The following is a 25,918-nucleotide window of genomic DNA, read 5'->3' as shown; positions in this document are numbered from 1 at the left end:
TAGTTATGGGGTTGAGTAGAGCCTGCTCAGGCTGACATCCAAATTTTTGGCTCCAACTGAGGGCCAAGTTGGACCGGATACCGAGTGCTCGTCCGACGCAAAAATAAAAATGACCAAAATACTTCCACTAAAAAACAAAAATACTTCCGACGAGAAAAACTTCATTACCAAAATACTTCCATTTTTTCATTACCAAAATACTTCCATTAAAAAAACAAACTTTAAAAGATTTTCTTGAAATTACAAAAATAACCTCCTAATAAAACTTTAAAAGCACCCTTTGTCCTAATAAAGGCTCGAGTTGTGGGAAACCGATTTTTCCAGAAGACCCATCCGAATGACGTTTAATGCATAAACCCCCTTACTGTTTCTAGGAAACTTTTGCGTTGCGGCGTCCGGCGACCAAGTGTTTTCTTTTCTGAAACCGGCCACCCAGGAAAAGGCAGCGGGACATCGTCGTTCTTTCGACATCGCATGAGCGAAGATTGCTGACCGCGTCCTCTCCTGCCTGCGACGATCAATCGCTGAAACTCCCGTAGCACGAGTTTTCACGTTTGCCTTGTTTCAGGTGTGCTGTTCTCCGTCATCTCTGGGTGAGTGCCCTTCTCCAGATTCGGGAGCCCTTTCATCGATTTGTTTGGTGCTATGAAATGGCTGCTTCATGTGATTGTCCGTTGTTGGCGTTTGAATGGGAGCCAACTTCTGATGGTGTGCTCGAAATTTTTGAACCTAGTTTTGGAACTAGGGATTCCGTTTTGGTTGGTGGGCTTTGGTATTTGGGCCGCTCTGAACTTTTGCTCTTGCGTCGTTTTGGATGATTGAAAATTTCGGTTTTTTTTTTTATGTCGGCTTCATCTAAGATGGAGGATAGTTGGCAAAGTGGGCGTTTTCTTGTTCTTGTTGTTCGACTTGTGGATTATTTGAGGGAAATTGAGGATTGGAGGCCTACTTGCTGTTGGATATACTGGTTTGATTCATCGTGCTAGTCTGATCTATTTGTGAGGTCCAATTTCTTTTGCATGCCGTGAATTCCAAGTGGGCTGCTTGTATTTGGTCGTTGTTTGAATTGGTGATGTCTAATATGTTCTGCTGTTTCATGTTCGCACATTGAGTGGAAAACATCTTATGCATGGGAATCTATCTGGGTAACGCATACTTTTAGTTCCCTTTTTATGATGTACAGGTAGCGTCGTGTTTGATGCGGTTAAAATTTTAGCATGAAACGTTTACAAAGTGTTTAGGTTTGGGCATCAAGTGCCCGCATAAATATTCACTTGCTGCTTTACTACTGGAATGTGTCCATTAGGAATCAACACATGTCTTCTCTAGGTTATCTAGCGAGCTTGGGGCATAACCTCCCTCCGGTTCTTGTTGCATTTTATTGTCAAAAGCAATATGAAAACCTGGCGTATGATAAAGTTGAGAATGATTCATGATAACCTGGTTTACTTCATAGTTATAGACCCTGAACAAATCGAGTGTGCTAGGCAAATTGGCAATTCTCATGGAAAAATGCTTTGGTGGTTTTCATTAAAATGAGAAGTTTTGGTCAGCGTAGTAATTGTGATGAAATTGACATCCTCTTAAATGTTTTTCTTTGTCAGATGTATTGAGAATGAAAAACTTTTCTTGCTTCATTTGCATTTCTTTTTGGCTCATAATATGGGGAAATGTTTTAAAGTAGTTTCCCAAAAGAAGAGAATTGCTGGTCGTCAGTTTTGTTCCACATTTCATCTGGCAGGACTTATGCTTTTTCTTAAAATTATTCTTTAGCCTCAGTTAAAAACTGACACTGTGCTTTCACATGAAAATAGGTACATTGGAGACGCTTCACGTAGTAGCACAAGTTACAAAAGTGAAGCTAGTAGAATCCATTTTGCCATTGGATGCTGCAGAACCTTAATTATTTCTTGGTGGACATCAATATGAGAATTTTGGTGTACATAAGGATGTAGGTCCAGCAGCAAATGTCAAGGGGTCAACTTACACGGAGGACAAAGCTGTTAAAGCACCCTCTAGAAAAATGTAAGAGTAAAGGTGCTTGCAGCAATGTAGTTATTATAGATGTTCCAGAGACCGCTGACCAAAAGGAAAAAGGATATGCAGTTCCTGTGATGGACAAGGGACTTCCTTCAAGCGATACTATTATTATTGATGACGAAGATAGTGTTGATGTGCTGTCAACAAGCGATGTTGAAGAGCTTGATGATGTAAACAGTAATGCCAGTTCCACTAAAACGTGTGAGTCATCTTCCTGCCAAGAATACATAGTTGAAGATTCAGATGATGATGAATGCCAAGCATGTGAACATGGAAGACCATCTTTCAGACGATCAAATTGTAAAGAAAGATATGTGAAAGGCAGATCCTCGAAATATGGACCCAGTTGTAGTTATTTCTCTCACATTAGTTCATCATCAGAAGATGATGATTCAGACTGTGAACTTTTGGAACCTTCGGTAGAAATTCGTGCAGAGTGGGAGAAGGCTGCCCTAAGAAAGCAAAAAGGGAAAGGCCATCGGAATGATCATTTTGAGGTTGAGGATCAAACCAGTGTATCTGGTTTCAGTACCAATCCTAAAACCTTTTCATGCCATACTCAAACGAAAGTTGATGTAGGAAACGAAATACACATTGATCACAATTTTGAGAATGAGCAATCTACTGAGGCGCCAACCTCTTCCAACTCTGACAATGGAGTTCATGGTGGTGAAGGGGAGAACACATCAAGATGTGCAGGTACTGCTAATGGGTCTATCGAAGACATGTTTAGTAGACCTGCCGAAAGTGAAGATATTGCAAGTTCTGTTTGCCATTTGTCAAAATCTTCTGTCCAAAATCCAGATTTTGAACAAGTTGATTCTAGTAATATCAACTTAGGACTTGGGAAGGAAAGCATTTTTGGAGAACAAAATCTTTCAGAGAGAAAGCTGCAAAATGACTCATCTAAATCGGTCTCATCTTGTAAAGAAGAAGTTGGTTTGCTTGAGTTTCAAAATGATCTCATTGGTGATAGAGAGAAGCTGAAGGCTACTGATGCTTACAGACTTGCTGATCAAGAAGAATGGGAATCTAGGCACAGGGAGCTGCGGATGCAGGTCCATAAGCTAACTTGCTTTCTTGACTTCCTCTCCTATGAGTTTGAGTCTGTTTCATGTACTTTTGCATTTTTTTTTTGTTTGATTTCTTTCTGTTAAACCAATCTAGACCAGAAATTTTGATGATTCTTTTGGTACAGATTCATGTCATCTTCTAGGTTAAGAAATTGGAATTATTGAGTTCCTACAGATTTAGAGGTTCCCATGATGGTGTTGGTTTTCTTGGGCGTTTGAGGCTGAACAGTTGCTTTGTTATTTGATTTGTCTGGCTGAAGCTTCCTTATTTTGATTCCAAGAATTTGGCTGTGTCAGGTTGTTCAGTTTGATGCAATCAATATGTTCTTATCTGAAAAGAAAATCTTTTCCCTTGTTTTAAACCTAAAATTAGTGACAAAGTATTTTCCTTTTTGGCCTTCAGTTGTATAATATCATTTCATACTTATTTCTTCAACTTGCTTTGGTTGGACATTTTGTTTACTGTCAGTCTCTGGTTGCCATTCCAGTTATGGAGTTGTAAATCGTATTTTTCTGTTGTAACACATCTCCTTAACATCTTGTCCTCCTTGATCACTAGACTCATGGACAAGCTCATAATTCTCCTTTTTCTGTATTGGAGTTGTTTGGTGCTTTCTCAGTTACTTCAACCTTTGTTTTCCTTGCTATGATGTCCAACACTGGATTGGCGGTTACCTCTATGTCGAGCACCATTCCTGATTGCCATTTTTCAGCCAAATGTTTTTTTCTGACAAAGTCTTGGGAATTCAAAAAATTCAAAAATATGTGACAGATATTGAATAAATTATGAAATTAAAATTTTTATATTAATTATCTTACAGATGTATTAATGAAGTTTCAAAATGGTTTAAAAAAATTAAACAAACAAAATCAATGGAGACATATACTAGAATTCGTTGAAAAACATATGATAAATATTGAAGAAATTATGAAACTGAAATTTTTATATTAATTAGCTTACTGATATATTCATGAAGATTTAAAATCGTTTCAAAAATTTAAACAAACAAAATCAACCACAGTGTTGTGATGGTATTGTTGCTGTATTTTGTGCAATACTTTGGTGCGAGGCTTCTTTTTAAGAATGGTTTATGCTGTTTTAACAATAAAAATGCAATATTTTCAAAATATTTCCTGTATTTGTGCCAGTGGGATATTCACAATATTATCCCTGAGAAAGTATTTTCAGAAGTTTTTTTGAAGATATGCTTTTTCTCAAGGAAAACTGGGAAAATATCCATAGGTCTAAATTTGAAAGTTTAAAAAATATACTGAAACTTTATGGGATAATAGGTTTTCTACCATTATTCTTCCAAAAATAAAAAGAATAGGTAGAATAATTTGTTGAAACCACATGAAAGAAGGCTTTTAGCAATGTCTTGGGAATATGCTGAGAATATCTGGGGCAATATTTCAATAATTTTGTGATTTTTTTTCATTTGCAGTGATATTTGAAAATGTTGGGTTGCTTTGTCCATATGATCATCAAACTTCGTGTAGAGATAAGACCAGGATGTTTAAATTTTGGATATCTCTGTGAGCATGCTCATAAGTTGCTTTCAAGGAATAGGTGTTTTGAATATCACTAATATGAACCATGTTAAAGCTGCCAGTATTTGTTGAAAAAGGATTTTACATGGTATTGGATTTAAGGACAGGATATGCGATAGCATGAAAACACAGGCATGAATTGCAGTACTACTCTATTGTCTACTGCTGTAATAATATCTTCTTTGGGTTCTTTATTTTAAGCAATTTCTTGTATGCTCAGCCCTCTAGTTAATTTATTATGGGATTGGCATAGCGACATTCTAAAGTCATGTATGTGTCTGTTTATGTATATGTCATTTACTTTTTGGGGCAAACCGTGGAAACCTTAAATCAAATGAATTTCATTCGTAATATCCTTTGAATTAAAATTTCTCCTTGGGTTCTACCTAGGAGCTGGCAAGTAGTCTACACACCTAAGCTAAGGTGCCTACACAGTAACCAAAAAATACTATTTTTTTTAATTTGCTTGCCCTATCTTTTGGTATATCACTATCAGTAGGAGATGGAGTTTGTCCCAAACCCCCCACTTTGATCCTTTTGTATTTCCTCAAACTTTTCTTCTTTATCTTTCCTTTTTCCTTTTTTTGTTGAACAGGATACCTAGGCCCTTTTATGGGATCTGTCATCTAGAACCACATAGAGATTTTAACTACATTATCAACGTCAAAGGTATTCATAAAAAAGGGTCATGTCTTGTGTGTGTAGATTGAGTTATCAATTTCCTGCCTTTTGAGTAGAACTCCCAGTAATTATCTTTTCATTCATACTTAGGGTTAACCCCTTTTCAGCTTATATACAACCTAATATGGGTTGGGTTTATTACATACTGGACCTCTGTCTGATCCACTAACCCCAACTCTTAACCTCTATCTAATTACTCTGTGACTACTATCATGTACCAGCACCTAATAAGTTTGGCGTCTAACAATCTAACCCCCCTCAACAACACCTTCTCCTCAAAGTGCAAACTCTGGAAGACGTCTTTGTATTTCTTCAGCTGGCTCCTAGGTTGGCTGGCAGTTCATCGTGATTGGACCATTCCAGCAGCCATTCTGTCTGTCATTTGTTTCCTGCATTGATCTTCCTTATGCCCAAGCACCTGTATGGTGTAATAGACGATGTTTCTATCAAGACAGGTGTTGCTGCTTCTTCTTCGCAAGGAGGGTTGTGGCAGCTCTTGAGCTTGGAAACGTGGAAGATAGGATGGATCAGGCTCCCCTCTAGCAGATTCAGTTCATATGCTAAGGCACCCATCTTCCTTTTGATTTTGTAAGGGCGGATGAATTTGGGCTCCAATTTCTGAGAGAACCCAGTGGGCGTTTAATGGAACAGTGGGGTTAAGCTCGTCAAAACTGTATCTGTTTTAGATTACTCAAGGTTCAACAAAATTCAGTATGGGTTTGGCATGTGTAGGCATCTGTATTGACTTGCTCCAATCTGTGGTTCTATAGGCAGAGGAAGCTCAGCGTCTACGGAAAAGGAAAAAAGCGGAAACATTGCGGTTGTTGGATATGGAAAGAAGACAAAAACAACGACTTGAGGAAGTACGGCAGACACAAAAAAAGGTCTGTAATTGAATACTTGTCTGGGCTTCCTAAAATTTTTTTTTTTTTTTTTAGCATTGTCTAGAATTAAATTTTCTGTTCTTCTCTTTCTTTGACTTTTCCCGAGAACCTTACTCTGTTTTTCATCTGATTACTGTAAGAACAGGATGAGGAGACAATGAATTTGAAAGAGCAGCTTCGTACTGAAATTAGAAGGAAATTTGATCAGTTTGAGTTTATATACAGAGATATGGCTTCACTGCTTCGTGGTCTAGGCATTCAGGTTGGAGGAACTCATTATCCGACCGAACATGAGGTAATCGTGTAACATTTATCCATCTATATCTATCAATGTTTCACAAATTTACCTGGAGTTTCTATAATACATATATCATCATTGGCCTCCCAGTACAAAAACATTTTTCTTAAACTCTGCCAGATTTCGCAATGTGATGGGTAAGAAGTTCATAGCTTTTGAAACGCAACATGTGCATTCTGTCTCTTCTGGAATGTTTTTTTTTTTTAAAGTGCCTTTATTAGCTGTACGTGCAGTTTGTGCTGTAAGATTTTAGTGCCATTTGCTTGTTCTCTTATACAAATTGGACGTCCATTATCCCAATGTGATTCTTTTTTCACAAGTCCCCATAGGATCTGTGTAATCATTTTTCAAATAGGTAAGTCTAGGTTGCAGACAAGATTTATGTACTGGTGCTGAGATACTCTCTAGCTGTTATATCTGTCAGATTGTTTGAATTTTTAATGAATTATGTTCTTGTATTTGAGGTCAAAAGATATGGTTTCGTACTTTTTTATTATATATTAACTTTTCTAAGAAAAACCTACAAAAAGCCACCCAAGTTTTGGGCCAATGACTAATGGCCGCGTAAGTTTTGAGAGACATCAAATGGGTGCCTAACTTTTTCCCCCAATTCACAAATACCCATCTCTCGACAAGAAAACACTAAAACAAAAGGGTGAGTGACAAGATTACCCTTCTAAATTTAAAATATCTTGTGAAATAGAAAAACTCAAAAGAAACTGAAAACCACTCAGCCGACAGTGAGGGTCAGAACGGGCATTTTCCAACAAAGGGGCGACCCGTCAAACACTACTTGTCCAACAAGGTCACTGTTTCACTTTCACCTTACTAGACAATTCCTGCCTAGCAGGGGTTCGACTGATCCTCGTTGATGGCAAAAGGTGAAGATGCCCTCATTGGGTACACCAGTCTAGCTTTGTCATATGGGTACTGCTGTAAAGGCAGCGTACCCATACCGGTCAGGTACGACACCGGTAGTGGTACTGCTGTCTCGGCTACTTCTTGGGTATTGGTCAAACAGTGCCGGATACGGTCATACCCGGGACTACGGTCATACCCGGGACTATATCCAAGCCTGTACCTGTACTAGCACCCGTACGCATATCTATGTGACATAGCTGTCTAGTGAGGGTCGCACAAGGTGGGGATGCCACCGCAAGCCTCGATGTCCAGCTCACTATGCTGTTCCCTTGCCATCCGATGAGGGGTGAAGGTAAGTTTTTTTTTAATTCTTTTTCCTTGTTATTTTTGTTTCTTTCTTTTTAAAAGATAATTTTAGTTTAGAGGGGCAATCTTGTACTTCTATTTTATTTTAATGTTGTTTTTGATAGGCGAGTGTTTGTGAATTAGTCTGAAAAGTTGTTCTCCCATTTGATGCCTCTCAAAAGTTACATGCCCATTTGTTATTCACCCAAACCTTTGCTGCCTCTTGTACCCATTTTCTAGGTTTGCATTTTTAGGAAATTTGACTAGATTATTATCATGGGAACTTTTATAAGGATGCCACTCTTATGTTTGATAAAGTCCTTTTTTGTGGTTTTTTCCTAAGATAACCAAGTTATATACTCTTGTTTCCTTTATGTTTATGCCGAATATGAATTTAAAACTGAAAATATGATGTATCTCTAGACCAGCAGTTGACTCATGACTTGTCATTGGTGAAACTGGAATTTATTCTCGCTAGTCACTAGTCAGTTCTTATTAAGCAAGTTTACTGATTAAACATGATTTCCTAATGACTATTATTTGGACCAACCAATGGACAAACCATTTTGTTAAAAAAATTATATATAATAGTAATGAAAATAAACCTAGATGAGTGACATGCATGAACTTCCATGCATGAATGTATGAGTATATTTTGGCAAAATGCAGTTACGAGGATGCAGAAGTATGCTGGCCATAGCTGATTTTAGTTGTCATTCTTTCTTTGACGTTTACAACATTTCCTGTGTGATTTTATGTGAACGTCTGATGAGTAGAAACATGTACATTATGTGATACATTATGCCTGCAGCAACAGAATGAATATTGCAAGAATTCACTAGGATTTTAGCTTGTGAAATATGAAAAATTAAAGTGATTATGCATCACCACCACCGTTCTTTAAATTATTTTTCACTGGTAATAGTTGTGATGGTGCTTGTATTTTGTCTTGGAGTTGGCTTTTAGACTGTTTAACGGGACTAATCATGCTCACCTCTGGTGCCTGTGGCTACTCTTATTCAGTTATTTTCAACTGCATGTGCATTTGTATGTGCGTGTTCTGTCCAAATAAATGCAAGTATGGTGAAGCTCATTAGAAGTACCTGCATGTTATGCACCTTTTTGTTTAAGTAGAGTAACTATGTACCAAATTTCAAACTAAATCATGCGGCAAATGTCAAATGTCTGTTAAACTAAAGATAAGAGCATGCAAGATGCTCCAGAGCTTATAATTATGGTCTGCCTATCTGAATGGCTCCTGTAGTTTATGGAATTTTGCTCGAGTTCATCACTTTCTTCTGATGGTTGAATTGTTTTACAGTTGTTAGTCTTTTTGTTGTTAGGAACTCAAGCGTGGCCTCGTAGGTTCAAACTTGTTCTGCATCGTGTCCGTCTCTTAGGTGGACTAAATTAAGATTAAATATTAGACATCTTTGCTTTGGCAGGTGAATGCAGCTTACAAGAAGGCCCTTGTACGATTCCACCCTGATCGTGCTTCAAGGGGTGACATACGACAGCAAATTGAAGCAGAAGAGACATTCAAAATGATTTCCCGTTTGAAGGACAAGCTTCCTCTCACGCTTAATTACCTATTTCCAGTGCCGAAACCACCATGGTAAACTTTGTCAATGTCGTGCGTAGCTTTCCCATTCATATTTTGCACAGAAACACGTACACGTAGGAAGTAGCTTTTACTGTTTAGCTTAAGTCTCTAATGGAGCATTCCCCGTGTATGATTTTGGTCTAACCGTGAGAACGGTTCTTCCGTCACACAATTTGTCAAACCCATTGGCTATGTTTATAAAAGTAAGAGCCTCTCTCCTATTTTTGTTCCTTTCTTTTTATGATGACAGCTAGCCAATTGAGTTGAAACTTTCTGATAGCTATTTGTTCTACGCACTCATCTACGATAGTTCCTAATGAGAAACTGTTCTCTGTGTTGGGGTCCAAGATTTCTTACATCATTCTGTTGTTGATGAGTGATGACTGCCTGTGAAACTGACCTGAAAGCAGTGGAAATGATCAGATTATTTAGAACGTGCGGCCAATCAATGCATAAATGCGTGCTGGCACAGTTTTGACAACCAATACATCTTGAATCGAGATCTTCAACTTCCATCAGCTACTTTTTGTTGATTGAATGTCTGGAACATATCCAATCAATTAAAAAAAAAGAAAAAATAAATAAATTATGTCTTGAATACAGCTGCGGTTGGGGAGACGATAACATAAGGGAATAACTGTTGCTCCCTTGAATGTTTGACTAGAGGTCGCCAATTTCTTTTGATATGGGAGAAAACCCTATGCCGGCCGTTAGTATGTCGCAATCCCGGGCAGCATACATGTTTTGGCTAGCGCAGTTGACTGGTCTCATGGGTTCTGTAAGTCAAACACATTTCCCCTTGAAGAAGGCTTTTGCTGCACCAACCGTGTTATGCTTATACAGGTCATCATCATAGTTGGCAAACCCATGATTTAAACTCGGATTCACAGATGACCAGGTCATGGATTCTGCCAGTTGAGTTGTCAACTTAGTATTTAAGTAAACATTTAAATAAGCATAATGTAAATCCCTACAATTGAGTCGAGCAAGTCAGGCATTAGTTAGGCTGAGTCGGGGGCGAGTTGGGCCAACCTTGACTCGTGGTTGGATTTGCTGGCAATCCGATCTGGCTCATGTGATTCTCGAGTCACGCGGGCGAGTTTGCCAACTATGGTTATCATTTGAAGCTGCTGTTGTATCTAGAGCTTTACAACGAGTTGAGTCAACTCAGGCTCGACTCGCTCGCATGAAAAAACTGGACTCATGAGTTGAGATTGTGTTTAAATTTATATTTGAAATGTTAAATAAGTCTGAGTTCAAGTTGTAAGATTTCGATTTGTTTAAACTTGGCTCAGCTTGACTATATAAAACTGGTTCAACATGGTTGAGTTGGTTAAATGAGTTAACATGTTAAACAAATGAGTTAACATGGTCAACAAATTTAAAAAAAAAATAAAAAGATAAGTTAACAGAAATGAGTTAGGTGAGTTGACTCGAGCTCGACATTGTACAATTGGGTCAGACGATGCAAGCGCTCCTTATGAGGGAGGTGGTCTGCCTTGTATGTATGCTGCCCACGCCAATCTTTCTTATCTCCTTCAGAAAGTCATGCCACCATTCTTCAGAGATTAGCTCTTGTGAACTAATCTGATGATCAAAGCACTCGCAAATAGGGTTTTTCCCATGAAGTGAAAGTGGCCTTGGGACAAGAGTGGTTCACACCTTCCTACACAAAGGGATGCTTTTATTCTTAGAGTGAAGTTTCCAAAATTTGGGGTAGATTCATGGAATTCTTGAACAAGTGTCTTATGAATTTGGTTCTATTTTGAAGCATATTCATGAAATACTTACATAATGTTCCTAAAGCCAAACTAAAAGAAAGGAAATAGGCATAAATAATTAGTGGTTCAGCTGTATTCCACTGTGATCTGCCAATTGCAACACATTGTTCCAAAGAAATAAAGACAGGACGTTATGTGGTAACTCGAAGTGAGTATACTAAACCTTCACGGCTCTTCACGCCTAATAGTTTTATTGTTATTGATGAATGCAGCGTATGGACTGTTTTATAGATAGAAGTGGGCTAAGGATTGTGCTGACTGAAGCTTTCAACATTCGATAACGATAAAGAGAGCATCGAGAGGTTGAATCCATAATAGACCAAATTGCATAGACATAGAATGGGATCGATGGACAAATGCCAGGAATCAAAGAAGAAACGGGAGCACCTTTCTGCAATTGGGGAATCCCCTACCATTAGCAAGTTTCAGGTTTGACATTAGTTAGTGCAGATGAAAGACGAATAGGTGATGCCCATGAATCAGATCTGGGCTGTTCACGAGTCAATAGGCTGTTGCACATTCATCAGGCTCTAGAAATTGTTTTTTTCATGAGAATGATAAGCCTGGTGAAGCATGGAAGATAAGTTTAGGAAGAAGAGATCTTAGTTTAGCCAGTCCATCTTTAGCATCTCAAGATTGCGCTCTTAGCAATTAAATCGAAATAAGTTGGTTTACACAAATGAAGATTCTGAGCTTGTTCTTAGATGCCCGTAATCTTGAGATCCACAAATAGCCTTAGATTCGGAATTGTCTCAATCCGCCAATAGCCTTAGATTTGGAATCGTCCCAATCATCCTCAACCCAACTCTCAATGCCATTAGGACAGTAGTGCCACACGAATCAAACAAAAAATACACCCGATGTGCGCCGCTTGCCTGACTAGTTAGAGAGATAGATTAAAAACCATCAAGCTGGGTTAGGACATTAATGAACTTTCAGAACTTGTTTGTGCAAAGAAAACTTGCTCTAATGCGTATGCTCCACCTCAAAGGGCGTAGCATAGCTGGTTGAACTGGTAGGCCGATGGAAGCCTAATCGTTAGCTTGATTCTTATGGGTATTATTCCCCCCAAAACTATTAAGGGTGACAGACACGACTCCTAAGTTGAAGGGAATAATTGTAAATTCACTTGGTCCCGACGTAATGCTAGACCCCTGGTTAGGGGGAAGCACCCGACATAACGCTAGACCCTCGGGTAGGGGAAAGGAGAGGGTGCTTGGGCCCCTCACGCTGGTGGTGGGTTCACTTCCTGCTCACCCACCAATGCATCTGGTCCATTCTTGGGCTAATCATTTTCTTTTTTCCTCTACGATTCTCTTGTATGTCAGTTCTTTAAACGTCAATTACCCAAGATGCAAAATGGATTGGTTATCAAATATTTCTTGTGATTGAGCAGAAAAAAGTCCAAGCCTGCGATCTGGAGTAAACCTTGCAAGCGTTCATCCTCTGTTGAGGCTCCCTAGGATCCTCAATTACCTTATCGATAATTCTTTTATTGGGAAACACTACAAGGGACCACAAACACTTTATTTCTATTATCTAATCAGCATATAATAAGTGATTAGATGAGAGCTGCAAACCACCCATTTTCTCTCACCTTTACCCATCTCCATTTTCCCTCACCTTTATGCATCTCCAGGTTGAAGGCTGCTTCAGTTGTTGGGTGGAAAGCAAGGCACCATCAATAGGGGTACTTCATCCATCATTTGCAATCTAAATGAGTAGTGCTCACGAAATCAAACTGACAAGAAGTTTTTTTTTTTTTTTTTTGTTCATCAGCCCGTTCAACTATGCTACGTCTCTTAGAGCTTTTTGGCTCATCAGCCCGTCCAACTATGCTACGTCTCTTAGAGCATCCAATCAGGAAGCCAACATAAAAGAGTGTTTTACATTAAGAGGGTCAATAACCGGGTGTCCTTCATACGCTTATTTAAATGCTTTGCTTTGGCAGCGGTGGAGAATGCTGGCCTAACAGATGTCCGCTGTTCTGTTGCATCAGCTTTTATAATAGTTCCTTGAATCCAATCAGTCTTCTAGTTACAGCATGATTACTCTGGAAGATCCGGTTGTCTAAAATTGTAAACAGATTTGAGAACTTCTGAAACCATAGAACATCTTTATCTTACCACTTTTGATACCAAAGAAACATTTCAAAATCTACCTACTTTGCTTGATAACTCCCTTAATAACTAAACTCTCGCAAATTACACGTTACTGTTCGTTATGAACATAATCCATGTATGGCAAACTTGCTAACGCATTCAATGCAGAAACAGATATGTTGTCCATTTGCGGGGACTAATTGCTATAAAAGTGGATGTTTTTGAGCGGAGCCCAAATACGCATTTCTCTCTAGATCTTTTGGTCCATTCAGGCATGGGAAGTGGCCTTCTTTGCTGCAGTTTTAGCTGGGGCTGCTGGGGGAATGCCTGGAATCAGCGGTGAAGGGGGATGAAATGGGTTCGGAGGGAAAGGGAATGGAGGGAAGGAGAAAAACGGTGGTGGTGGCGGCGGATTGAGGAATGGAATTCGTGGGAAGTATGGGGGTGATTGAAATGGGTTTGGGGGGTTAGGGAAGCTGAAGAAAGGAGGTGGCTGAAATGGATTTGGGAATGGGTTTGCTGGTGGAGGAATAGGAAGAACAGATGGCGGTGGCTGAAAGGGATTTGGTGGAAAAGGGAAAGAAAAAGCTGGTGGTGATGGAATCAATGGAATTGTGGGTGGTGAAAAGAATCCTGTTGGGTTCAGAATTCCTGAAAGAGATCTCTTTGACCGCTTTGCTGCGATTAATGACCCTCGCCGAGCAACGCCATGGAAGGGGAAAGCACCATGCTTGAAGGGCGTCAGGATGGGCTTCTGGGAGCATACGTCAGGTTGATGTAGAGGCTTGAAGGTGAAAAAACCTGCAGAAAAGATGTGGAGTCCTGCCCTTATCGACTTCAGTTTCAGTGCAGAGGAAACTGCTTTTGATATGACGGAGCAATCAGGCTCGCTACTCCTCACCAACATCACAGAACATCTCTTGATCCTTGTTCTATTGTGGTTGACAGGAAATGACAATTCCATTTTGAATTCTCCTCCTCTGTCAGTCTGAACTTCTTGTTTAAATGTTGATCTCCCTTTCCCATCACCACATTCTATCGCAACAGTAGCACCTGCAAAAGTAAGAAATGGAGGTGAAGTTAGTACTAATTTTCTTTGATCAGTACATGCGGGGAAAAGATGCACGAAGTTGGTGCTTATCTTCTTTTATCATGGAATGAAGGATGCTTATGGAGTGCTTTAGAGTATAGAGTAAGAAAAACAATTACACGGAGAAGCATCTCCCTCAGACCATTGTGCGTGGTGAGAAAAGAAAAAAATGACCACCATTTTAGGATATGGTTTCTCCATGCAGTGACAAGAAACACAATTACACGGAGAAGCAGCTCCCTCAGACCATTGTGCATGGTGAAAAAAAAGACCACCATTTTAGGATATGGTTTCTCCATACAGGAGAAAAGAAAAGGCTAAAAGAAAAGCAAGAGGCAATAGAACAAGAAGTACCAACCAGAAATGAAGTGGCTGGTGCTTGCAAATCTTCGCTGAGAGCAGGTGTCACAGAAAACTGTGCCGATAACCACGGCCGATGGATTTTCCCCTCTCCCATGTTGTGCAGAAGCAGAGCAGAGCAGAGAAGTGAGTGTGAGCAGACAGAGAGGTGTGGTGAAACTTTCCATTGGGTATGATTCACTCACCAGCTATGGCCAAGGATGGGGGGGCTTTTAAGGATGCAATTCTGTTACTTCATGCCTCTTCTGTGTATCTGTATTTTCATCTTGACAACTGTATGCAGTGAATATTTCAGTTCCTGGTTTGCGGTTGTTTAAATATTTTAACAAGAGAGAGAGAGAGGGGCCCCATTGAGACATATACCAATCAACTGGAAAATCACAGGAATGGATGCAGCTCCCAAATACTACCTCCAAGAGAACAACCTTAACCAATACATGAAGGAGCAGTCTATAGTTGGATAGAATAACGAAGACTTCACTACAGCGAGTTGAGCCAACTCGAGGTCAACTCAAATTTGGTTCGTTAAGCTCCAGCTTACTTGAAAACTTGTTTATAAATTAGTTGAATTTGAGTTGCATGAATTTAACTCAATTAAACTCAATCAAGTCCAATGGAGAGTTGGTAAACAAGCTTAAATGCTCAAGCTGGAACTTGGTCTATCAGGTTGAGCTCGACTCAAGCTTGAGCAGAGCTATTAGTCGAGTTGAGCTAACCAAGCTCAAGCTCGACTCAGCTCATGTACAGCCTGAGCAGCCACTCTACTGTAAGGGTTGGCCAACTGGATCTAGAAGCTTTTCTATTTACAAGTCAAGGCACTCTGAATGACATAGGCCATCTTCATATTAAACTATTAAACCTAGTGAGAGCAATGATTTAAAGATATTAAATCTCTATGAGGGTGGAGGCAGTGTGGGCATGGTGTGCGCAAGTGCCCACACATGCCCACAAAAAATGTTTGTTTTCATATTGAAACTACACACCAGTTTTTCTCATTTATATACAGGTGCCCCTTCAAAATTTAAAACTATATAACTTGTGATCTTTAACCAGAATTTCCTCGCTCCACCCCTAATGTCTCCGTTAAAAAAGAAAAAAAATAGAACCTTTAACCTTATAAAGATGAGTACATTATATGGCCGGATATTGGAATTAAACGATATTGATCATGGTTCTCAGCAAGTGAAATGTTGAGTAATATGTGAATCGGAAGCATGGAAAATTAAATGGGGGAACAGAAAAAGAAAAAAGCAACTACTCTAGCATAGTTGACGGGATAGAAGCATGGACAAAGTGAATTTTAGACAACTAGAGGAAGCAAATTTCTGTTATTTGCGTGACTCGAGGGGGTGTAAAGTGCAATCATATAAGCTGGAAGAATTTGTCTTCCTGCCCAACAAAACAAAAGAACTTGGGTGAAGTGCCAAACAATGTTAGCCGGAATGCCTACTCAATGATTGAAGTTCAATCAAAGAAACAATGTATGAGCCGTGTAATACCATTACTTATAAGGTTAACATAGAAGAATTTTCCTTTCTTTGCTGGGTGGGGTCGAATGGAGGTGGGGCATAGCCCTAAGGAAAGAAAGGCATGGGAGGTTCACGGACCTTTGTTTTCATACGGGCCTGTGAAGTTGACATTATTATGAAGGTTATGTAGTCAATAATTGCAACTTCTGGATCCGTGGACAGGAGCATTTTGATGTTGCAGCTGCAATCTCTCTCTCTCTCTCTCTCTCTCTCTCTCTCTCTCTCTCTCTCTCTCTCTCTCTTCCCGTCGCTATGTGTGTGTGCGTGTGTGTTTTCTTGTGGAAGTCGTGCTGATGAGCCATGAAAGCTGAACGGCTAGCGGTGACTTGTTTGGCGGGTGCAACCAAAGAATATTTACCCCTAGCTATATGTGGCCGACATAGGATTTGGATGCTTTTGTTTATTTATGTGAGAAACAGTCCATGATCGATCATGTGGCAGTTCGTGAGAGGCAAAGCTACCCCCTTTTTCTTTACCCCCATTTAGGACTGCTTCACGACCTGGATTATGGTATACTTTTTAATTCAAGTGTCGTGCAGCCACCATCGCAGTTCAAAAGAGTAGCACTTACGTGAATCAAACTGAGGACGCATCATCAGTGCAACTCTCAGCCTGGACAGCTACGCTATGCCCCTTGGGGTGCATGGTCATGGATGTCCATGTTTTCAAAGCATTTAGAGAGAGGCTGAATCTATTACAGACATACACATCGATATACTCTTCATATGTATAAGAGCATGCAACTGATCCAAGTATGCCCACTTAATATTCAGCATGCATGTATCCTCCAAAGATGAGTAATTTGTGTTTAATGGCATTTGGCTAAAGCTGGTAGTTGAAATTTCAGGTTTTTTGCCCACTATTTTCTATTGAAGTGGGTGGGAGGAGAATCATGTCTTCCCCAGGGTTTTGGGGCTGCATCGATGCTTGGTGAGAAGTTAGTATGTCTTTATCCTTGTAAAGTGCTCAAGAATAGACTCATAGCATCAAGAAAATTGAAGCGACATGTCTTTGCTACTAGGTCTATTTACACTTTCCATTAATTTAAAATACATTTGAGATTTAAGGTCTTTCTATCTCTTCTGTCTTTTCTCCCTCTTCGGGTGACTGGGCACCACCCAAAAGAAAGCCGAAGCCCCCACCCAACCCCTTATCCTCTCAGAGTACAAAGCCTACTTTCAGTGTCTCGAATACCACCCCCACCTTGTTTCAACTTGCATGTCAATGACCTCCTTTTGCAGCAAAGAGGGCTGGAGCCATAGGGATTTGAAACGGAAACCGACCACCTACTGGCCCTTGTCTCAGCCATTGCACCAACCCCCAGTGGAGATTCTGACTTTCCCCTTGACGTTCCCATGAGAGTAAGGAACAGCATTAACATCATAAGAAAGTTGGGTTCAATTTCGTCTGAAAAAAAAAAAAGAATTACTTGTGAAAGTGTAGCATTGGACAAATATTGTTGTGCTTATTTTGGCACAAGTGGAAGTTGGTAAATTGTTTCTCTTGTTTAAACTCCAATGTTAAGATGGATGTACAAACATGCTGTTTTAAAATTGGTACACAATTTTTTATATATCCAAATATAGTAAATCTACAACTTCTGGATGGAGTACTTTTGCACATAATCCAGGTTTAATTGTATTACTCATAATTTGATAGTACTACTTCAATATCAAATCCAGAACACAAGCTCTTGATCTGGACTTGATTAGGTTAGTTACATAATTTGGTTAATGTTATTCCAAACAAAATTGCATACTATATGTCTTTGTGCATGTGTATGCTTATTAGGTCCTGCGAACATGTATATGCATGTACGAATAAGGAGAGGGAACAAGAGAGAATGAAAGAGCAAAAGAATATCATAAAGATGATCTACCAAGAAGGAAATTGGTGTCATATGAGAGCATATGACTGACTATATTCTGCACTTGCTTTCAGGTTATCCTTCAACTTTTATAAGTCAATGTGTTTCTTGATCGCAAAAATAAAATAGTTTAGCCAACACCAAGCAGATCCATATAATCTTAAAGCACCTAAAGGTCGTGTGACATCTAATGGTTGTTCTATGGGTGAACTATTCAAATTATCAACCTTCAAACGTCGTTGAGATACAAAATGCAGACAGAAAACAAGTTTTACCTATTTGTCTATTTGTGTGTGTGTGTGTGTGTGTGTGTGTAACCTATTTGTCTAAGTTCTCTCTCTCTCTCTCTCTCTCTCTCTTCATCATGTCTAACCTTTTTTAGTGATTATTCGTGGAAATGAGTTGACCTAGCCTTAACATTGGCATGGACTTTGGAATCTTTTCCCCTTCTTAAGGTCTACCGGTCTAGGTTGGGGGATGACTATCAAAAGAAGTAGGAAAGAAAGGAAAAAGTAGGTTATATATATATATATAAAGAGAGATAGAGAGAGAGAGCCATGAAATGAAAATATATAACAAAATTTGGGGACAATAAGTCATCTAACTACAAGAACAAGCTGCCAAAACAAAAAGAACAAAATATACAAGTTAGCAGCACAATAGAACAAAATAAGAAGGGTGGAGAGAGAGTGGACAAGTGAAGCGGCAGAGTCACCCAGAAGCAAACGAATGACGGCGTCGTAGCCGAATAGTAAAGTGGACATCCTACAATGCGTGCCACAAACTCTGATGAAAAAATGTGCCCCTAGAGACCTTGTTGTTGCGCTCCTCCCAAATGCGCCACCAAGAGGAAATAAACCACAATCCAGACACGACCACAAGAAAAGGGCAGGTGGGGGAAGGACAAAAGAGAAAAAAAAAGGTGAATGGGTGGTGGGTCAAGAAGGATACTTTTCTAGCCTGAAATGCATGGAAAGCTTGAAATTACATGGTAAACATATATTTGTTTTATCACTGTAGCTTGGTAAAATTTCTGATAGAGCAAGATGAGTGTGCAATAGGAAGGAACCACTTGTTGTAAGGAGGAAACCAAAAATCCAAATTTGCTGACATGTCAGCTGTCCAAATTTTGTATGAATTCTTGGTCAATAGCTACAAATATGTGTAGAAATGAATAACCTAGAAGGAAGAAACTGATGATTGTCTTTTAGCATGCATGTTCTGCCCGTGACTAATTAAGTTTAACATAAAATGCTTCCTCAGAGAGAGAGAGAGAGAGAGAGACGTCCCAACTAAAAATGTGAACACAACTTGTGGAATTCCAAGTAGAACACTATGCCAAGTTCAAATAATTAATAATATATATATATATATATATATATATATATATATATATATATATATATATATATATATATATATATATATATATATATATATATTTAACAATGAAACATTAATATTGAAGAACGGTAAAACAATGTGAGGGGCATGTATGTGCAAGTTAAACTATAACGGAGCATTATTCAAGGCACCAAAATTAGTGCTGGACTTGCGGAAGAAGGAGGAGTTCCTATCTATCAGCCCCTTCAAGAACGATCCTCTCTCTCTGTCTTATTTTCTTGCACACCACATACCAAAATTTTACAGAGGTGCCTAGTAAAACTCAGTTTTTAAAATTAACTTAGCTTGGATGCTTGAATGACAAGACAACTCGAGAGGGGGCAAAAATCAGTTTTGCCCATAAAACTTGCAGGCTTTTGAGGTTCGCTATAAGGACTAGGTTTTATCAAAGTTGAGTTTTGACAAATTAAACCCAATTAGTTGTCTGAACGTGCTTAAAATAATGTTTAATCTAAAACCTGATTTTGGGCTGTCAATCAAACACCATTTTACATATTTTTCTCTCCTTTCGAATGAGCACACTGACATGCTCAAGCAACACACTGTAACATCTAGCTTCTTATTTGAATTATCAAAGCTACACGCATGGTGCCGCATGAAAGGCGTGCAGCCCATTCTAGCACCTATCACTTCCTAGAAGTGACTGTGGATGAATTCACTTTATCAGCCCAGATTATATGCTATAGTACTAGGAAGGCAATAAACTAAGGGTGTGTTTGATTTTCCAGATCTTAGATTCAAGGGAATCTCAAATCTAAAATAATTAAAATCCATAGTTGTATCACTGTGGATTTCAGTTTCTACCTTTAACGTGGATTTCAAATCCACACTCTAATGTAAAAAGTGTGTGTATGGGCAGGGGAGGGGAGGTCAGATTTGAAAACCAAGGATTTCAAATCTGCAGTGATATAGGGACGGGTGCAATTTGTCTGCCTATCTTTACCTCTGCCTTCGAGCATCTTTTGTAGCTGACTTAGACTCCTCTAGGACAACTTTATGACAATCGCCCATTTCTTCGCAAAAGTTAGGCTAGGATTTATTCATCCTCTATATATTGAACCCTCAGTGGAAACGGCCAACTTCATCTGTTCTTCTTCTGGATAATTTCATTGATAATTCTACAAGGTGGATGCCTTAACCTCGAGGGATGTGTTGGCGAAACTGTTGCGCAGGATCTTAAATGCCATTATCGGGCTGGTGGCAAAGTTGTTGCACAATATCACAACGATCTCTCTGCAGCCCAGCGTCTATTGTTTTAGCAATTCTCAAGAGAAGAAATCAAAAGATGTACATTCCACTAATTTTAAAAAGTTGTCTTTTATCTGTTGGGATTTCTCCCTCATGCATATACAAAACTAAACGTATATACCCTAAACAGGATCATGTTCATACTAAATCATTGAAACCAAAAGAAAATCTTAACTGTAGTGGAAGCGTACTTGAATCCATCTAAACTGGTGCACGGAAAGATCACAGTAGAGTCTTCTAGAGTACGTGCAGTGTACGTGAGGTCTCTCTCAGATGGGAAAGAGGAAACCCTAGAAACCAATGTCTCAAGCAACCATTCGCACGACCCCACGGACCACTACCATTTTATATTAAGGGCAATTACGGATTCAACCCATCAAAGAGTCTGTAATTGCGTACAAGTATCTATACATTTCAAAATCACCTCATACCATCTAAAATGACGTAATATCTCAAAACACAATCACTGCGGATATTTATCTTAAGACAGCCATAATGTCTGAAATTCCTCATAGACATATGCCGGCCCACCAAATGATCTTACAATCTCCCACTTGAGCCAAATATGTCTTTATATATTCAGATATTACATAACCTTAGGAGCTGATAACTGCTATCTTATTAAACGTCATTTTCACCAATCTCGTTCATGATCATATCAACACAGAACCAAAGCGGCTTTCGCTATATCAAAATTAGCTAAACCTTCAATGATCACAAATGTTAACACAACCAATGACATATATCTGATATGGATGTATAGCATGAGAATTACATGTAATGTGATTACAACATGTCTATTCTCAACTCGTCCAACTTTAAAACCTCATGGAGATAAAAAAATACATAAATACAAAATGAAACCAAAGAACTTTAAACTTTATTATGCAAAAAACTGAATATGTGTCTATACATAAGAGCAAACAAAATACAAACTCCCACTAAACCAACACATCATCCAAGGATAACACTCTCATACAAACAACATGTTCGTGAAAGACCTTATGTGTTAAACCCTTGGTAAGCGGATCCGCAATCATAGAGTTTGTCCCAATATGCTCTAAAGACACCTGACCATTCTGTATCCTTTTTTGAACAGCCAAAAACTTTATGTCGATGTGCTTCGACTTTGACAAACTACGACTGTTATAAGAGTACATGACTGCTGAATTATTGTCACACAATAACTTTAGTGGTCTTTCTACACCATTCATAATGCATAGCCCCGTGACAAAATTCTGCAACTACAAAGCATAATTAGCTGCCTCGTAACATGCTATGCTACTGTCTTGGCCCCTAGCAAAGTCATAATCTGAATACCCAATGATCTCCAACTGGTCTGGCTTCTTGTATATGAGCATAAAATCTTTTGTTCTTTGTAAGTACCTCAAAACTCTTTTGGCTGCTTTACAATGATCCATATCAGGATCACTTAAGTATCTGCCTAACATTCCAATGATAAATGCAATATTCGGATGAGTACAAACCTGAGCATACATAAGGCTTCCCAGAACAGATGAATAAGGAATCCTTTCCATTTCCTTAGATTCGATTTCACTTTTAGGGCACTTTTTGAGACTAAACTTGTCTCCTTTAGCAAGTGGAGTATCTTCTGGTTTACAATCCTTCATGTCATATCACTGAAGCACCTTATCAATATAGGTCTTTTGTGATAATCCAAGAATACTCCGAGAACGATCTCAAAATATTCAGATCTCCAATACAAAAGATGCATCACCAAGATCTTTCATGTCAAACTTTGTTGACAAAATTTCTTAATTTCATGCAATATGCCCACATCATTACTTGCCAGTAATATATCAACGATATATAAAATCAGAAAAATAAATTTACCCCACTGAAGTTTTTGGTATACTCATTCATCAACCATATTAGTCTCGAAACCAAATGAAACTATAACTTGATGAAATTTGTAATACCACTAACGGGAAGCATGCTTTAGCCCATAGATAGGTTGTTGAGTTTGTTCTTCAATAGGGAGATCGACATCATTGTCTTCTTCTGAATATGTTGATAGAACAATGGCAGGAATGAATACCTGACAATTGCTTACAACATCCGTATGAGTGGACTTAGGTCCATCTTCAAAGGCAATGCTTCTAACCTAATCACCTCCTCAAACTCAATATCCTCAAAGAAATGGACATTTCCCGTTTCAAAGAAAGACTTACTAGATGGATTATAAAAATTATAATCCCTTAATGTTTGTTCGTTTTCCCTTTATACATTCAATGTAAACATTAAAGTCTACCAAATCAAGAGACTCAAGAATTCTATTCGACATAAGCCTTTTTATTCCCTTTTCAGAAATATGTCATAAGCGTCTATGCTACAACATAGCAGAATTCTCATTAGCTAACTTTCTTTTAGTACCACTAGACGTAACATGCAAGGTTTCATGAAATGAAGCAACCGTATCAAGCAAATAAATGTTATTGCTACTAGACAAAGAACCAGTAACAATCAAATTTGAATGCAAAAACAACTTAAATTTATTTCCTCCAAATGAACAATAATAACCAAATTTGTTCAGTAAAGAAATAAAAAATCAAATTTTGTCTAAAAGACGGTAGTACATCAGTTTCTGTCAAATTCAAATAACAACCAATCTTTAACAATAACTGAAAATCTACTATGACTTCAACCTTCGCCTTTTTGTCATCACCCACATAGATGAATCTTTCAGCATCAATTTGTGTCTGACAATTTAGGCAGCTCTGCATAGAAACACTTATGTGAGTAGTAGCAATCGAATCTACCCACCAAGTGTCTTGGTACTGAAATTAAATACTGAAATTAAATTAACCTCAGAACAAACCAAAGTGAGAATCGTACCTTTCTTTTTACGCCATGCGTGATACTTAGTAAAATCTTTCTTCATATGACTTTCATCCTTACAAAAGAAGCAGCATGATTTGCCTTCCTTATGCTTTTTTTGTTTCTTAATAGATGCGTGATCAACTGCAATTTCCTTAACAGTCTTTCTTTTATTACTTTTAGGCGTAATAGCCAAGTGAGCACTTTCTATCCTATCATGCTTCAATCTCTCATCTTCTTCCACACAGTACAAAATGAGCTCATTAAGAGTCCATTTCTCCTTCTAACAATTATAACTAACTTTAAACTGTCCAAACTGTGGTGAAAGAGAAAGGAGAACCATATGCACTATAAAGTCTTCAGGTAACCTCAAACCTAGTGCATGTAATTTTGAAGCAAGATGAGACATTTCCATAATGTGCTCCCGTATGTTCTCATTGTCTTTATACCTAAGCGTCACAAGTTTACTCAAAAGAATGCTTGTTTCAGCCTTTTCGTTTTTAGCAAAACGTTTTTCAATCTCTTCGAGGAACACTTTGGCACTAGCCTTTTCATTAATTGAGCCTCTAAAGTTTTCTGTAATTGATCTCTTCATGATCATTAGACACATGCGGTTTGAGCATTCCCACCGTTCAAAGTACCGCTTATCTTCATGGGAACTTTCATCTGTTGGATGAGGTGGGCACGACTCCCTAAATGCAAGGTCTAGATCCATATAACCCAGAACAATCATGATTGTTTCTTTCCAGTCCTTAAAATTCGAACCATTTAACTCAGGAATAGTACTCAAATTTGCAGATATCATGGAAGTAGAACTCACTGTACAAAGAACAAACCAAAGCATGCTCACAATCAATACATGTACAAAGATGAAACAACAAATATAAATGAATTTAAACACGATGACCCAAAAACCCATCATAAGGTACCGGTGCAACGTTAATATCCAATCTTTGGATTGAAATACTAACTGCAAGTGGTATTCTTGGTCAACAATGAATATAGATAATTAACCCTGTCAAATAACGAGCCTATCTTTGGATTGACTTGTTATTCACCTGAAAACCTGAAAATTATTACATATTCATTGCCCTATATACTTAAACCTGACCAAACAACAATCCTCCTTTGGGTTGATCATTGCCCGCATGGATCAAGTATATTATCATCTAATGTTCAAAACAGGCAAATTCGTACAACAGATGTCACTTTAGCGACATAAAGTACAAACCTACTCATTTCGAACAATAGACATGGCCAAAATTCAAATTCATGGTCCAAACATTCATCTAAAGCATATCTACAATTTTAATAACATGCAAAACATTATACATAAATTAAAATTGCATACAACATTATCCCTATCTTGAATCCAAGACCAAATGATTCAATGATATGGGCCCAAAAGAGTCCAAAGTTTTATAAACCGGTACCATAATCGTGCTTAAGTGAGTCAAGAACTACTGAATTGGCCTTAAAATGGCCCGTATCGTTCTTAAACTACAACAAAAGCACTCACAAGGCCCTAAATAGGGCTGAACTGATCTAAAAATTGGACGAAACGGTCAAGAATAGACCGTATCGATTCTGAAACCCACTGAACCGGTTAAAAAATGGCTAAAATCGGCTCCAAAACTAAATGAACCGGTCTGAAATGCCCTGAATCGGTCTGAAAATCAACTAAACCGGTCTGAAAAGGGTCTGAATCAGTTCAGAAAGTTGCGAACCGGTTCTAAATCAAACTGAATCGGTTCTGTTTCAAAACAAACCATATGGACCGACCCGGTCCGAAAAACTTAAAGCGAGCGGAAGCGGGCGGCATTTTTCTTTAACTGATGGATCCGGATCGGGTCTATCAAGACCCGACCCGGTCCGACCCGCGATCGCGAGAGTCGCCTCCACCACTCGCCTGCCGAACGGCAGGCCGGCGGTGGTCTTCCACTGGCAGGCCACCCAACTTCGTGGGTGGCCGCCGGCGGGTGCTGCCAAGACGGCCGGCGGGTGCTGCCAAGACGGCCGGCCGTTGCCCACCGCGATGGCCGACCGGGCCGGTTTCCTCTCCTGATTTCCGCCCCCTTCTCTTTCTGGTTTTTGTGTGTGGGCGGCTGCAGCGGCTACGAGAAAACCACCGACAGGCCACCCAACTGCGTGGGTGGCCGCCGGCAGGTCGTGCCAGGGCGGCCAGAGGTCAGCCGTCGCCCAACGGCCGGCCGATGCTCACCTTGACGGCCTGAAACCTCCCACCCCTCCCTACCGTCGCCTTCTCCTTCTTCTTCCTCTTTCGTGGCTGCGACAGAGGCACGGAGGGCACCGATAGGCCACCCAACGGCGTGGGTGGCCACAGGCAGGGATGCGCCGGAGGC

General features: G+C 39.2%; 2 protein-coding genes across 3 annotated transcripts; one reads left to right on the top strand and one right to left on the bottom strand.

Annotated features, from left to right (window-relative positions):
- The first annotated feature begins 320 nt into the window (after positions 1–320).
- Positions 321–9,567, top strand: LOC116258864 (uncharacterized). 2 transcript variants are annotated; one of them, XM_031636294.2, is made up of 5 exons: positions 321–568; positions 1,815–3,098; positions 6,116–6,229; positions 6,375–6,524; positions 9,179–9,567. In XM_031636294.2, the coding sequence occupies exons 2-5, from the start codon at positions 1,968–1,970 to the stop codon at positions 9,350–9,352; spliced, it is 1,569 nt and encodes a 522-aa protein (XP_031492154.1). In that variant the 5' UTR covers positions 321–568; positions 1,815–1,967; the 3' UTR covers positions 9,353–9,567. The 2 variants fall into 2 exon arrangements, with proteins under 2 accessions (XP_031492154.1, XP_031492153.1); XM_031636293.2 differs by having other exon boundaries at positions 321–593.
- A 3,424-nt stretch (positions 9,568–12,991) lies between these two features.
- On the bottom strand, positions 12,992–14,888 carry LOC116258542 (uncharacterized). Its single transcript, XM_031635721.2, has 2 exons — positions 14,668–14,888; positions 12,992–14,272 (listed from the first exon to the last, which is right to left on the bottom strand). The coding sequence occupies exons 1-2, from the start codon at positions 14,834–14,836 to the stop codon at positions 13,488–13,490; spliced, it is 954 nt and encodes a 317-aa protein (XP_031491581.1). The 5' UTR covers positions 14,837–14,888; the 3' UTR covers positions 12,992–13,487.
- Positions 14,889–25,918: the final 11,030 nt, after the last annotated feature.

The sequence above is a fragment of the Nymphaea colorata genome, chromosome 8, assembly GCF_008831285.2.
Source record: "Nymphaea colorata isolate Beijing-Zhang1983 chromosome 8, ASM883128v2, whole genome shotgun sequence".
Lineage (NCBI taxonomy): Eukaryota > Viridiplantae > Streptophyta > Magnoliopsida > Nymphaeales > Nymphaeaceae > Nymphaea > Nymphaea colorata.
This window is presented reverse-complemented; position numbering and strand designations above follow the sequence as displayed.